The 15990-nt window shown below is 32.3% G+C and overlaps 2 protein-coding genes across 4 annotated transcripts; one reads left to right on the top strand and one right to left on the bottom strand.

Moving 5' to 3' along the window:
* Window positions 1-421: 421 nt before the first annotated feature.
* LOC132718244 (GTP-binding nuclear protein Ran) lies at window positions 422-15458 on the bottom strand. 3 transcript variants are annotated; one of them, XM_060701890.1, is made up of 7 exons: window positions 15360-15458; window positions 9908-9966; window positions 6287-6371; window positions 5175-5300; window positions 3791-3978; window positions 2866-3036; window positions 422-2068 (listed from the first exon to the last, which is right to left on the bottom strand). In XM_060701890.1, the coding sequence occupies exons 2-7, from the start codon at window positions 9944-9946 to the stop codon at window positions 2024-2026; spliced, it is 654 nt and encodes a 217-aa protein (XP_060557873.1). In that variant the 5' UTR covers window positions 9947-9966; window positions 15360-15458; the 3' UTR covers window positions 422-2023. The 3 variants fall into 3 exon arrangements, with proteins under 3 accessions (XP_060557873.1, XP_060557875.1, XP_060557874.1); XM_060701892.1 differs by lacking the exon at window positions 15360-15458 and adding an exon at window positions 15270-15322; XM_060701891.1 differs by lacking the exon at window positions 15360-15458 and adding an exon at window positions 15089-15181.
* Window positions 10872-12981, top strand: LOC132718239 (E3 SUMO-protein ligase ZBED1-like). The gene is made up of 2 exons (XM_060701887.1): window positions 10872-12505; window positions 12744-12981. Exons 1-2 carry the CDS (start codon window positions 11181-11183, stop codon window positions 12979-12981), a joined length of 1563 nt encoding a protein of 520 aa, XP_060557870.1. The 5' UTR covers window positions 10872-11180.
* Window positions 15459-15990: the final 532 nt, after the last annotated feature.

The following is a 15990-nucleotide window of genomic DNA, read 5'->3' as shown; positions in this document are numbered from 1 at the left end:
TTTGCCATATGAATATATAGAACATCCATAATATAATTCTTTTGCGATTTGTTGTTTTCCGATACTACCAGGTTATTATAAATTGTGGAGTACAGTAATAAATTCTATTGAATAAGTACAGCCTTCAAAACTATATTGGACGAGGTGCCAGTTGAGTCCAATATTATGCAGCTGTGTACGAGTCCAATAGAATCAGTACTGTTTTAACCCATTATTAATACCTTTATTTCACACTATCATTTACTTCTTATATAACTTCACTAACATTAAATTAAGAATTTGACGAACTAGGCTAGATGGGGTGCATTATGGATTTGATATAGCGTAGACATTGTAAATATATTAAAGAATTTCAATTATTTAAGTTTTAAGGGTTTTGGGTATATGTAGCTCATTTATTAAGAGTAATACAAAAAGAAGATAATTTTTCTACTTTTATTTCATATACTTGCAATTACAATGGATTTTCAACAATGTTAATATGAAGACTGAATACAATTTTGTACGAGAATTTTTGAAGTTAACAGCCCAAACATAAACAAAATATATGTATATTCGCTTTACAAGCATGTATTCAGCCATCTTGAACATCAAACAAAATGTAAATATCAGTTGAAAACATGCTAGTTTTACTTATGCTTTTCAAAAATAATATTGTTATTTTTTTCCTCTAAAAAAAAAGAAGACAATTTGTATATTAGTTACAAAAATAAAAAATTCTGTCACATAAATTCTTGGTTGAAAAAACACAATTGCACAGTAAAACACTTGTCATATCAAACAGTTGCATTCTATAAAGGATAGTTATAAATTCAAATGAACATTTTTTTTCCAGATTTATAACAAAATCAATTTTCTTTTAATAAAAGTTAAAATACTTTTTGTTAAACACCACATGGCATGTTGTTTTTTTTAAATGCAACTGTAAGATGTGTTTATTAAAAGAATGAAATCAAATCTAAAGAATCAGCTTGTCTTGTATAGCTTATTTTTCACATTTAAAATTTCAAGGCATATAATTTTTGAAACATTTCAAGACTGAGCTAATTCTTTTGGGTTAAATTTCACAAAATGATCTGAAAATGGAAATATCTGTCAAATAGTCCGCTATATAATACCGATTGAGCAATATTTTTTTTTTAATTTCAAATAAATACAATGGTCGGAAATTCTCTTAAAAAAAAAATATGAGTCATGTTTAAACAGACTTCTATATGCACAGACAAAGTTACACATGACAAGTTGAACACAATTCCATCACAACATATCTTTTTTTACATTGAGATTTGGTTTCGAAAAACAACCCAACTAAGTGACAAATATTTGATGCTGATATATGTATGATGTAATCTCAGTGAAGAATTTAACATACTGAGTTGAAGCATGGTCACTGGATATTTTATGGCAAAGTTGAAAATATGGAAATTGTTCAATAAAATGTACAACGCCTGTATCCAAATAAGTTTCAATCATTTTTCCATCAATCATTTTTACACAAATTTTCATAATTTTTTTCCCCATAAAGTCACCAGTGACATGCCTCAGCAATGTGCATAATAAAATAATACCAAATCATCCTTGATTGTTATACGAAGCACTAATTAACAACTTTCATCAGGATAGATAAAAGAAAGGCCGGGAACAGACATTTTCCTATCTATGAACTTTTTATGAAAAAATTCCACGTTGATTTATGTAACTTTAACCACAATCCTATTTCCCCATTTTTCTATCCTTGCTATTTTTCTTTCTTATCATTCCATAGGAATATCTCTGTTGCAACACCAGCACCTTTTTGCCTCCATATTTTAGGATCCTAGCCATTTTTTTTTTGTTCAAACTTTAAAGCAATCTTTATAAAGTTACAAGTGTTTCATTATCATTCATATAAAAAGTCCATCTGAAAAAGTTGCACCAAGAATTATTCATTTTAGCTGTACCATATGGAGACAGTGAAAGGCAAATGAAGAGTTATCAAGTTCACATATAAATAAACAATAACTGAGCTAGCGTGGAGTGTGCATTACAAGTCATCTTCGTCATCAGGCAGGGCGCAGTTCACCGCTTGCTGTAAACATAAAAAGCATATTGTATAAACCAACATGAAATTAATAAGAAGGCAATTACCAAGTAGTATGTACTACAAAATAATGTGCAGAAAGCATTTTTACTTCTACTGCTCCAACAATATCAGGGTTTGTACACTTGTCTCATGCCAAAATTCAAGCACTTAAAAGCACCTTTTCCCATTTTTCAGGCACAATTTGTTGCACATTTATCATTTAAAATCTTAAAACATTGGAAACTATTGTTAACTACTAAATAACATACACTTCATTATGTAAAATTTTTATACATGTATTGATGTATTGTGCAACTAAAATATTCGAGTATGACCAGCAAATTTAATTATTATCATTGTTCATCCACTCACACATATATAGTGTTAACAAATATCGGTAATATGACTAGCAACCATTATTTGTATCCTTGTTCGTATTCAGTTTCTATAGAACAAGGGGCACAACTACGTTCAATTCATACCTAAACTTGTCAACTGCAATTAGTTCCCTTACTGTTGACATTGAACTAACATTTCCTTAATTGGATCGTTTTTGTTCCAATGCAGATTTTTACAAACACTGTGTCATTCAATCATATTTGCAGCAAATTTAAGCGCTTATTAAATTCAAGGACTTTTCAGCACTTTTTGAGAAAGGGATTCAAATTAGACTGTCAAACCCAAAGTCATTTATTGAAATCATGAATTACATAATTTATGCACATAAGACTTATAAATTACAGAATACTGAAGTTGAATAAACAGTCAATGTCACCCTTCCAGTATGTTTAGGAGTTACTTACTGCAAGTTCCAATTCGTTCTGTTTTTGTAATTCAGGGTCCATTGTGATATCTGGGGGAGCAAGGGCTGGCATGGCAACAAATTCAAGATTTGGGTCACCAACAAGTTTCCTGGCTAACCACAAGAAAGGTTTCTCGAAATTGTAATTGCTCTTGGCACTGATGTCATAGTACTAAAACATAGAAACATTTGTAATTTTAACTGTAACCACCAACATCAATTACTTATAAATAATAGAATTATCAAAGAAAACAAAATTTGTTATTTCCACATTAATTTTTTTTCCAACTAATCCCTGTAGGCTCCTAATTCTTGCTATCATTACCAATTACTTAAAACAGAATTTACTGATTTTGAAAATTCCACTTGTATAATTACAAGTACAATGTACATAATAAAGGTAGAAAAATGTCTTCTCATCAACATGGAAAAGTGGAAATTCAATGAAGTAGAAGACTGCTAGCATGAAAATATTTTATATTTACATTTCACAAAGGAAAACTGGAAGCCTAGTCACTATTTTGAGCTATATGTCAAAAATGTTTTGTATATAACACTCACAGATGGATGCATTTGATTCATGCCACTGTCACCAATTTAACATATCTTTTATACATACCCAAAATATCAACTTGACTTTCGATTTTCCTTCATTGAAATATATAATAAGTTTGTCTATATTCAATCTGTCTTTAACTTAATATCTGGATCCAATTAATTAATGGGTGCATCCATTATTCAATACAGTTAAATTTATTTGTAAATTTAAGTTGCAGTTAATCTTGAAAATCACCCATGAAATGCAGAATAAGACGGTGAAACAAGCAGGACCAGTTTTATTTAGAAGTTAAAGAAACATGTAACACCTAACATAGCAAGTATTGTTTATTTAGTTTCATACTTTCTATTTCTAATTAATACAATACCTGGAGATTCTTTTTCCTGTGGAATACAATAGCTTTGGCTTTCACTTTTCTGTCTTTGATATCAACTTTATTTCCACACAAGACAATAGGAATATTCTCACACACTCGTACCAAGTCTCTGTGCCAGTTTGGCACATTTTTGTAAGTTACTCTTGAAGTGACATCAAACATTATCACAGCACATTGACCTGTTAATCGGCATAAAAAAACATATTAAAGAACATAGAAAGGTCACCATCTTTTAAAAATTACCATTGAATGGATAGTGGAAATAATGATTTATGAATGTAAATTTTTAACTGAATGCTTGAAATCTTTGTAGATATTACAGTTTATGAATGTAATTTTTAACTGAATACTTGCGAACTTTTACCGTGTTTAAAAGAAATTTTACTAAGTGCTGACTGCTTATAACTAATTAATTTTAGGGAAAAAGAGCAATTACTTGAATTATTCAACAAGAAATGTACATCAACTTAATTTCCAGCAAAGTTATTTGCCTTGGGTCTGCAAAACCTGCATGTGCGTGTACACAAATACAGCATGCCCATTCACGCACTACAGTGCGTAATTCACGCACAAAATTCTAGATGCACGCATAAAAATTGTAAGTAGGGGGTACATGCACGCAAAGTAAAATCGTCAGAATGAATGTTAGCCTAATTTGCTTATCAACTAAATGTTGTTGCCATCTACCAGTGGTTAGGAACAGTCTAAACCCGGTCACAATTGCTTGTCTGCTTTCAAAGTCATCTCAGTCTGATTCGTAAATATTTTAGTGATGTTTTGACGTCACATGTACTGTCTTAAGAAAAAAAGTTTTGGATATTTACAACTTCCAAAAAGTATTTTGTGTTCTCCAATGATCAGCAAAAAGTTAGTCACTTGATTTTTTAACAACTACCTTCAATTGTGAGCTTTATGTATGTCATATTGAGATTTTAAAATGTACAAAATTTCGGATATACAAAATTTTGGAAATGGGTAATAATCATATGGACTTAACAAAATACCAGTGATTGTAATGGCTGTTATATTGCTACCTTAAGTGTTGAGTTTGTGTCTGTGTTAGTGGGTAGTGATACTTAGTGAAACAGCTGTTCATTAATATCATGTTGACTAAAATGTTCTTACAAACATAAACATGTTTAAACTTATGACTATGTGTACCCCCAGGTTTTGAAATGTACCCCCAATTTTCAATGACAGGGGGCCCATGTACCCCTACGTTTGAAGTTGAGTGGGCATGCTGAAATATCTACCCATGATTCTAGTTATTTGATATTGAAACTCCTTCAACTTGTTCCAAATTCAGAACAGGGAATAACCAGTACACAAACTTCAAAGGGTTTAAACCGTTTAAGGTTTGCAAGTATACACCTACCTTGGATATAGTAGCCATCACGAAGACCTCCATATTTTTCTTGACCAGCTGTATCCCAAACATTATATAAAATTTCTCCTCTGTTAGTGTAGAATTTCAATGGATGTACTTCTACTCCAAGGGTGGCTGAAAAAAAAAAGATGGTTCAAAGTTAACTTCAGGGACTAAGTGGTTATCATAAATCTGTCAAGTTGGCATTATAACAAAGAATGTTTGGTTTTTATATTTCTTTACACGGGTCTGGTATATGGACCAATTCCTTGTACATAAATACCGAAGATATATTGATTGTAATGAAACTAAGCTAAACTTGTCATGTAATTTGATGAAAGAATTCCCAATTTAATAATTAATTAAACAATAGCCTAAATCTGACAGCTTACACTTCACAGAAAGGTTAAATACCACTTAATTATTTCAGGTCACTAGACACCTTTTGGGGACAGGTACCCATACCCATAGAAAGTGGAATTTTGCGTCGTTTTAAGGCAAATTTGAAATTTTATGTTATGATGTATTCAGTGTATTTTTATCACATTTAGTCATTACAATATATCCTACCATTGGTTTCAATAGTTTGTAATTTTCCTACCATTGAAATCAATTATAGCAAGTATATTTTTTTTAATTTAGACTAACAAATCAAACAAATTACTTTAAGTTGATTAATTTTAGAATTTGGAGGGGAATTTTTTCTGAGATAGGGGAAAAATACATATGATTTTGAGAAGGGAATGGTACCCATATTCGGCCCCAAAAACTACCAAACGAGTGCCCTGTATTTCCTTCTTTATTGTTTTATGAGACAGACTTGAAATATATTTTCAGATCAATTCATGACAAACCTTATAGTATTACATTTTTTAAACAAACATTTTTTTAAGAATGCAGAATGATTCACATTTCTTGCAAATACTGATTTTATAGTCCTGACACAAAAATTCCCAATTTGCTGTCTTTCCCGATACAAAAATTCCCAATTTGTCCTGCTAAATGAAAAATGTATTTGCGATGGTTGCATTAGCCTACATGTCATTTAGAAATTTTGAAGTGACATTATATGATAAAAAACAAAACTAAATCTGATTGCTAAACCAGAATCTTTTACATACCCACATATCTTTTTTCGAATTCTCCAGTTAAATGACGTTTCACAAATGTTGTTTTGCCAACACCACCATCTCCCACCAACACAAGCTGAAGTTAAAATAAATTGCAAGTATTAGCTATGTTTTAAAAAATGCTAAAATGGCCATCATTTTCTTTAGAAAAACTAAACAAAAACACCATAAAACCATATTTATCATACAAAGACAAAAAATATTACTTCACTCGAAGATCTTCCAGTAACAAAATACTAACTTAATATCATTGAATGTCAGTTTGAACTTACTGAAGACAAAAAGTTCTTGAACAAACTTAATGTGTTAAGGGTTATACAATTTGTTATATTTCTTTTATGAAATGTAAAAATATTTTAGTCAGGAGTTTCATCAGATTGCCATAACCCCAGCAGGGGTTTACTTAAGGTTTTGACTTTCACTTGCCCGAAGGGCAAGTAACTTTGAAAATCTACTTGCCCCCAGGAAAAACAGGTTGCCCGATCTTAAATGTGAAGTTTGTTAATATTAAATCAAAGCAAAAATTATGTGTAAAAATAAGATTTATTGCAGATCCTATCAACTTATGCCTCAGATAGTAAAATAGTCCTAAATTCCCTACTGTATATGTTTTTTTTGCTAATTCACAATAGTCTAGGGGTCGACACAACTTTCTTTGCCAGGGATCCAATAGAAATCCCTGAGATTTAATTTAGAAAAACTCCTAAATGTCAGGGATTCTTCACATCAAAATAGTAAAATGAAAGTGGAGATTAACAATAGTCAGAATGTCCGACATAATCTGTTAAGGCTTATAAAAATTACAGGTAATAATTAGGCCCTATTCCAGATGACTTAAAATATATATTAACATTCAGATGCTATCACCTTAAAAATATTTATTCCCTATTACAACTTTAAAAAGGAAACAGTACATTGATTGTTAAAATTGTGCTAGGTTTTAAATGTTAATTGTTGATTTCAAACAATGTAAATATCAAAAATATGTTTGCTTTGTTTGCATTTAATTTACCAAACTAGTAATGTACCTTTCAAATTTATTTCATTTTTAAAAACAACAAGTTGCTCCAAGTCCATGACAGGATGTGTTATACTCAATTTAAATGGATCTGTCTGATTACTATCCTCCCTGTTTGTATTAAAATTTATTTATGTCACATCAAAGGGACTCACTCCATGCAGTAATCATATAGTTCAGAGCACTGACTGGTTCAAAGAACTGTCAGACGTAATATACGTCATTTGCTGTATGTTTCACCTAAAGAGATTATTTCTGTTTTGGTCGTAAATTAGGCATGACCTAGAATGACCTCAGATAACTTATAGTTACACAATATGCTGTGATTTACCCAAAAGGATTTTAAACATTTTATGGATTATTTTATTTTGTTTATTAATAGGTAAGAATATTTTTAAACATTGCCGTAGGGGGAGAAAGGAAAATAAATTAACAACAGTTCAAGACTATTATGATTTTTCGTCAAGATTTGTGTAAAAAAGATTACTTGTGACGATTTTTAAAAAAAATTCTATAGGCCTATTGCAAATGAGTTGACGCCAGTTAGTTAAATTTTGACTGTATGAAGAAAACAATAGCGTACAGGATTCAAAGGAGTAGATTTTTACGGCCCGATTTTTCTGCATCTTGCAGTTGTGTCAGTCTTTATTGACATAACTCATCTTGAATTTTTGTGATCTTATGCTTTTTATTCAGAAAATCAGATGTTTTCTTTGCTGCAGCTTTTTCTTTAATTGCTGTAGATTTTTTCTTTTAAAAATGGGAAAACTTTCGGCGCCGCCCGCCATTTTGAAAGGAAAGCAAAATGGAAAAAGTTTTTTTACGTAATTTGATTGGTTGATAGGAGTCTAACTACAATCAGAAACAGTTAAAAATACACTTGTTTGACTGTAATATGAACGGAAAGAAAAGTATTATCGGCAAAGGATATCAAAGCTAATAGAAGGCATAACGAAAATTCACTTGCCCGCTGGGCAATTTGCTTTCAAATTTCACTTGCCCACAGCGTTTTCTACCCGACGCGGGCAAGCGGGCGTCCGCTTAAATAAACCCCTGCCCAGTCCAGCCAAACTGCTTAAATTCTATTAACATACAAATTGTACAGTTAAAACAACCACAAACAAGAGCTGTCAGTAGGACAGCACGCTCGACTATTCTAAGTGCTTGATAGTAAAAGAGCCATGATAATGTTAAATTTTTTAAGTTCACAAAAGGGCTAATTTTTTTTTATAAATTCATGTTATAGGCCTTAGAGAGAGTCTAATTATACAGTATTGTCTTGACTTTTCTGAAGGTAATGTCACAAGGGTGTTTTATTAAGTATAATAATATCAATTACCTATGAATACATAAATTTGACAGAAAAGGTACAAAGGCTTGTTATTAAGATGTTTTATCAAGTAAATTACTGCTTTATTATTATGAAGGAATAAAATTGTCCCAAAAAAGGTACAAACTCTTCGGTAGTTATTGAGATAACAGCTTACAAGCAAAACTTTATCATGAATTTCTAAGTTGAAAAAAGGGGAGAAAAATCAGCCTAAATGCAAGATAGAATTATGGATCTTTGTCAGTGACCTACAATTATGACCCTAAATGCATATGTGAAGTTTTACATTAATATCTTTAATAGTTATTGAGATATGTAAAACTTGCATGTAAACATTAACCAAGAGACTAAGTAGAAAAGGGAATATGAATCAGCCTTAATGCAAGATAGAGTTATGGAACTTGGTCAGTGACATACAATTATGATCCTCCAATTACGACCCTAAGAGCATGTGTAAAGTTTCAAGTTAATATCTTTGAAGACCATTAACCTGTAACCAAAATTTCTAAGTTTCAAAGGGGCAAATAATTCTGCAAATATTGATGGCAGAATTATGCAATTTTGCAAACTGATGTACATTGTTACTATAAAAAAAAGATTTTAAATTTCAATTGAATATCTCAAGCAATAATTGAGATATTTGACCTTACAAAAAACTTTAAACAAAATTTCTAAGTAAAAAAGGGGCATAATTCTGTCAATATTGTAGGCAGAGTTATCCAACTTGTCAATCTGATGTACCTTGTTACTATAAATAAGTATTGAAAGTTTCAATTGAATATCTCAAGCAATAATTGGGATATTTGACTTTACAAAAAACTTTAACCAAAATTTCTAAGTAAAAAAGGGGCATAATTCTGTCAATATTGTAGGCAGAGTTATCCAACTTGTCAATCTGATGGACCTTGTTACTATAAATAAGTATTGAAAGTTTCAATTGAATATCTCAAGCAATAATTGAGATATTTGACTTTACAAAAAACTTTAACCAAAATTTCTAAGTAAAAAAGGGGCATAATTCTGTCAATATTGTAGGCAGAGTTATCCAACTTGTCAATCTGATGAACCTTGTTACTATAAATAAGTATTGTAAGTTTCAATTGAATATCTCAAGTAATAATTGAGATATTTGACTTTACAAAAAACTTTAACCAACGCAGACGCGGACGCTGACGCCGGGGCGACTACAATAGCTCTCATATTCTTCGAACAGTCGAGCTAAAAACTACGAACGACCATGTGACATGCTGTCATACAGACTTACTTTGAATGTTGGTAAATCAACTTGCTGTTGTTCAGCCATTGTTCACTTTCAGTGTTTTCCTGAAGTAAATTAATATAAAACATTTAAATAAAATAACACAACTTTAACTTTAAATTTAATATGAATAACAATGAAACTGAATGCATGAAAAGCAAGAATTTTTTTACCTATCATAAACTATTTGGTAGTTTATGTACGTAATAAGTTTTTTTTAATTTTTTGATACTTGGTTTATTAACAGAATAGAAGTTTTATCAGGATATGCTTCACTTAATTGACATGCCCGGTGAATGAATAAAAGATTGTCAGATTCCCAGCACAATACACCCATTGAAAGTCTATATATCATATGAACTACGTAAATAATCGCGGTATATAGAGTGAAAAAATACGAGTTATTTCCCTTATCTTCAAGTAAAATTGATAACTCTGTCACGGTTCAGAACTGTTCATTATTTATGGGAGAAAGAGTGTAAGCGGCCGGATAGCTCAGACAGTAGAGCCGCGGAACGGTTGTCCTCAAGTCCCGGTCAGGCTGCACATTTTTCTCACCATGTGACATTTGGCACCCAACACGTGACCGTGACTGGATAAAGCTCAGTTTAATTTACATTGCTCTGTAACTCTGTGAAATTCGTGGACGACTTTCAATATAGCAGGGGATTATGTCACGGTTCAGAACTGTTCACTATTTAGAGGAGAAAAAGCGTAACAGCCGGATAGCTAAGCCCTATAAATATGACGTCGCTTTGAGATATTTTTGCTTCTGGGCAAAGCAACGTCATATCGAAATTGCTCAAAAACCAATAGCATGTTCCGCCAGAAAATCGGGCGGAACAAAAAACAATGAAGACAGCGTGTATTTACATTAGTACCTATTTATGAACAAAACTAAAAATATCTACTTATTGTCAAAATAATTAAACTGTCACATCCGAAAAATCATGATTATTATATATTAGGGCTGTAACGGTTTACCGGTACACCGATATATTGCGGTGCAGGATAAAAAAATATTGCACCGCGGTTCACATTTAGTTGTACCGGTTTTATTAAGTAATAACAGTGTTCCATAATATCCTCTATAAATAAAAGAAAGTCTTCCATAATTTTATTGATAAAATGACAATGTCCTAGGCACAAAAGAAAATAACAAACCGAAAGTAGGAAGCGTGTAAAAAACGGTGTTAGTATAAAAAATACACGGTGCGCGGGTAGACAAATGCTTGAATAAACGAATCAAAGCGCTTCGGTGATAAAGCTATGATTAACTATGGCAGACGAAAATAATTATGATTTGATTAAAAATCCAAAAGGAAAGAGTGCCGTTTGGCAGTTCTTTTCAATTAAAAGGAAAAGAGAGACACATGAAATTATCGAAAATACCGCGTTTTGTGATCGATGCGGTGTAGCAGTCAAATGTGGTGGGGGTACAACAAATTTACGAACGCACTTGGAAAGGCATCACAAAATGATAAAATTATCGGCTCAAAGTTCTGTTAACATGTCATCTGCAGTTACAACATCAGCTGGGAGTCAACAACCAACTGTTATGGAACTTTTCAATAAAAGGCAACAATACAAACCAAATTCTGAGAGATCGAGGTTGATTTCGTCAAAAATAGCAAATTTTATGATAAAAGATCTGAGGCCTTTTAGCGTTGTAAGCAATGAAGGGTTTCGTGACCTCATAAATATATTAGATCCTAATTATGTTATCCCTTCAAAGACTTATTTTTCACAAACTTTGATACCAGAATTATATCAGAGTGTGAAATCCAAGGTCGTCGAGAGTTTGTCAAAATCACACACAGTAGCCTTGACAACTGACGGCTGGACAAGTCGGGCTACAGAGTCCTACATTACAATCACATCATGCCATATAAATAATGACTGGGAACTAATAAGTCATGTTCTTCAGACCAGAGCAATGCCATGCAGTCATACAGCAGAAAATGTTGCACAGGTTATCAGAGAAGCTATAACAGAGTGGAAATTACCACAGAATCCACCACTTGTAACCGACAATGCAGCAAATATGCTGGCTGCAGCACGATTACTTGGCAGTCAACCACACCTGGGTTGTTATGCACACACCTTAAATCTTGCAGTACAGAAGGGTCTTGCTTTAAATAGTGTGTCTCGTTTACTTGGCAGAATCAGGAGGGTTGTCTCTTACTTCCATAGAAGTACAACAGCAGCTGCAATATTGCGTGACAAGATTAAGCTTTTGGGCTTGCGACAAGTAAAGCTAATACAAGACGTATGTACCCGATGGAATTCAGCTGTTGACATGGTTGAAAGGTTTCTTGAACTTCAACCAGCCATTTACACAGCCCTTATGAGTAAAGATATTCGTGCAAAGGAAGTTGACATAGCTACTTTAAGTGAGGTTGATATCGGTCTTGCGGAAAACATAATGTCAGTGCTGATTCCAATTCGCACAGTGTCAACAGCCCTTTGCTCTGAATCTATGCCAACAGCTTCTCTGATACTGCCTCTTCAGAAAAAGCTTATCAAGGGGCTTTCAGTCAAAGATGATGATATGCAAGCCATCTCACAACTGAAAACTGCAATATCACAGAACCTTCAACCAAGGTATTGTATAATTTATTCATGTGTCATATACATGAATGACTTAAATTAGAGGTTGATGATTTAATAAGTGAGTTTGATTAAGTTTTAACGTGCATATTATTTAACATAAAAGAAATGGAACAATTATTTGAGATCTTATACAGTAACAACATTTCCCTCATTTCTCATTTGTAAAATATTTTAACATTGTAAGTTTGTTGGTGAAAATGTATTGATTTTTTCTCTAAATATTCTACAGGTACTCTGATCTTCTACCATACCTTGAATGCACAACACTACTTGATCCAAGGTTCAAGACATCCTGCTTCTCAGAGGAAGATGCTTTTCCAATAACAAACAGAGTAATCTCTGAGGCTGCTTCCACACAGAAGGTTCTAGTTAAACAGGAATCTGACACCAGTCCTATATCTGATATGGAGACAACAGGGGCACAGTCTGAACCAGCATTACCACAGCTTAAGCTAGGTAATTTATAATTGTTGTAAATCATAGACCATTGAAATCATTCAAATCAATCAAATCATTGTATGGAATATGGCATTTGCCAGTTATGGGCAAATGCAAAAATACTTACTTGATGTCATGTGTTTTCAGTTTCTTTTTCATGTACATAATCTCACAAATCTGTTAAAGCATGAATGTACTTTCGTTTGGTAAAGTGCTAAGTAGGCTATTTCATAATAATTCTCTATTTTTCAGATTCTTTACTGTGTTGTTAATATATTTTTCAGAAGGAGGTGTTGAGACCAGCAGTCAGAAAGTAGAACCTCAGCAGTCAGGATTAGCATTACTTCTTGAAGATGTAATCATTGTAAAAACTGTACAGGGAACCAAAACTAAAATGGATCAAGCAAGGGAGCAAATGGATGCCTACCTACAAATGGAAACCCTGAGTTTAGGTGCTAACCCATTAGTCTGGTGGAAGGACAATGAATGGAAATTGCCTCTTCTCGCTAGTTTAGCAAGAAAGTACTTATGTGTTCCTGCAACAAGTGTCCCTTCAGAAAGGGTGTTTAGTACTGCAGGTGATATCTTGTCTGCACAACGTGCTTCACTGGATGCTGACAAAGTAGACATGTTAATTTTTCTTAAGAAAAACATGAATTAATTGCAACTGTCACTTAACCCCTTTGATGAAACTGTGTTAAGGAAATCATTACGATATAGTTTTGATTGTCAGTGACTTAATGAAAAGTGTTTCAAGTTTTATTTTGCTGTTAATTTTTTCTCATAGTTGATGCTTAAATAGTTAAAACAGTTTAAAGTTTTGTTAAAGGAAAGTATCCACTAATTATGTTTTGCGAGAGATATAGAGATATATATAATATTTGTTGAAATAATATAACTCTCTTTTTCTGAATTATTTCCCAGTACCTTACATTAATAACAATACGTATCGCAATATATTGCAATACGGATGTGGCGTATTGCAATATATTGCAATACGCTTTTTACCGTATTGTTACAGCCCTATTATATATCCTCTCATGTATTTCAATTTTTTTTACAGCCGATAAACAAATGGCGGCCATAAAGTGCGCGAAATCTGATTGGCTAATTCAAATGCAAGCGTTTAACTGAATCAGAACAATCTAACGGAATATTTTTTTAACGAAAAAATTGCCCATGCACATGTCAGTGTGTTCGAATATATTTTTCCGTTCAAAAATTTGGAATCAATCTGTAAAGCACCTTGCTAAACCAGTATGGCTGATAGACAAAAATAGATTGATATTTATATTTTATTTTAAATTGATAAGTACACTGTTTGAGAGTTTTTGTGTATGATTGAGCATGAAATTGAAAGAAAAGAAGATAAGCTTTTGAATAAAGCTTGAAAGGCAAGACAATAGACATTTTTTGAATTTTTTATGATGCTATGCGTTTTTGAGCAATAACTATTAGACGTCAGGCTTGACCGACACAAACTATAACAAGCCTGTAACGTCTAATATATTGGACTACTGGATAGCTCAGTCAGTAGAGCCGTGGAACCGTATTCCAAAAGTCCCAGGTTCAAGTCCCAGTCAGGCTGCACATTTTTCTGATGCTAAAATGATACAAATTTAGCCGTTTTTAAACCGTTAGTTTGGTGTGATTGAATGTCTAATCTTAAGCTAACTCTCAAATTTATAAATTTCAGTTATTTTCATTTCACATACATATACATGTAGGATATACATTGTTTCTAGAGCATGCCTTTAATTACTGGTTCAGACAAAACCAACGATAAAATCAGTTTCATATTAATTAAAACTATCATGTTTGTTATTTAAAAATGCTATCTATGAGACAACATAAACAAAGATGCCCTAACAAGAAAATTTTATAATGAAAGAGTTTCTGTAAAAATGATTCTCAAACATTTAAAATAGAGGTCACCATTACTCTGAGAGACAAAACTCACAAATATCCAAACAACAAATAAATGAAACACTAAATGCGCATCCAATTTTAAAATGAAAACGAAACAAAGTACCGTACAAAAATGAAGAACAATACGCGATTAAATATACGAAATTAAGCTAAAATACATATAAAATTTGTTAACTGTACAATATATAAGACGTTTCAAAAGAATACCTGTCGCCTGTAAATAATTGTGTATGTGATGTAAACAGATTTAAAACGTATATAGATTACTCAGCTATGGCGCAATTTTGTGTACTTCAAAATCCGGTAAGAGCCGGTTTGAACCAAACTGGCGGGAATTTTCCATGACTTTTCCATTAGGAAATCGTAAGAAAATCAAGAAAAAACTTACACAAAACTATCTTAATTAAAAAATAAAATGAACAACAGAAATTGTTTCCCTAATCTAAAGAACTTCCTTCTTTCGAAACTAGTCGATTACCTTGAGTTAAATGGCCGGATCCGGAAAGACTGAGATGAATTTTGACGCTTGCGCAGTGACAGCGGAAGCGAGACTAGTGTATATATTAAAATTGTATTGATTTTTCCCGTTTTAACATAACTCATGGCGGTTCTGTAGATTTTTGGAATAAAAAATTGGTGTTAATTTAATGTGGATAGCCAGCCGTTTGTGCTGAAAGTAAAGCAGGATGACAAAAGACCGCCTGCCGGCCCTGAAAGCGGTAGGTGTTTCCACTGAAGTAAAAAACGGTGTTGACATACAAAAGTCCGCTGCTAAATATTGACTCACTGTCAAATTTAATAAAATGATTTATTTAATAACATACATCAAAATTTATTGTTGTTTCTATCCATTTAATACTTAATATGAAATTAGGTGCTACCTATGGCGCGGAAAGTCATGTAGATCTTCATGTAAATTATGCAGTATCAAAGAAATTATCTATCTGAATTATATTGATAATGTTCAACACTACCTCCGATCAAAGTTATCTGTTGAATTGGTCGGTACTGGTGTGCTGAACTTCTCATTCTGATCTAAGAATAAATAAATTAATAATTTACAGTATACAAAAAAATAAAAAACAACAAAAAACATAAAATTGAAATAA

This window comes from Ruditapes philippinarum, unplaced genomic scaffold (assembly GCF_026571515.1).
Source record: "Ruditapes philippinarum isolate M1 unplaced genomic scaffold, ASM2657151v2 ctg1156_1_1_1_1, whole genome shotgun sequence".
Taxonomy (NCBI): Eukaryota; Metazoa; Mollusca; class Bivalvia; order Venerida; family Veneridae; genus Ruditapes; species Ruditapes philippinarum.
Note: the sequence above shows the minus strand (reverse complement) of the source record. Positions and strands in the feature narration are given on the sequence as shown.

What these genes read in the sequence shown, in the direction of transcription:
- LOC132718244 (XM_060701890.1), bottom strand. Translation starts at nt 9,946, where the DNA reads ATGGCTGAACAACAGCAAGTTGATTTACCAACATTCAAA. An exon ending in TTGATTTACCAACATTCAAA is followed by an intron (nt 6,372 to 9,907) that starts GTAAGTCTGTAT and finishes TTTTAACTTCAG; the next exon opens with CTTGTGTTGGTGGGAGATGG. An exon ending in TGATGGCTACTATATCCAAG is followed by an intron (nt 3,979 to 5,174) that starts GTAGGTGTATAC and finishes GCCGATTAACAG; the next exon opens with GTCAATGTGCTGTGATAATG.
- LOC132718239 (XM_060701887.1), top strand. Translation starts at nt 11,181, where the DNA reads ATGGCAGACGAAAATAATTATGATTTGATTAAAAATCCAAAAGGAAAG. An exon ending in TCACAGAACCTTCAACCAAG is followed by an intron (nt 12,506 to 12,743) that starts GTATTGTATAAT and finishes AATATTCTACAG; the next exon opens with GTACTCTGATCTTCTACCAT.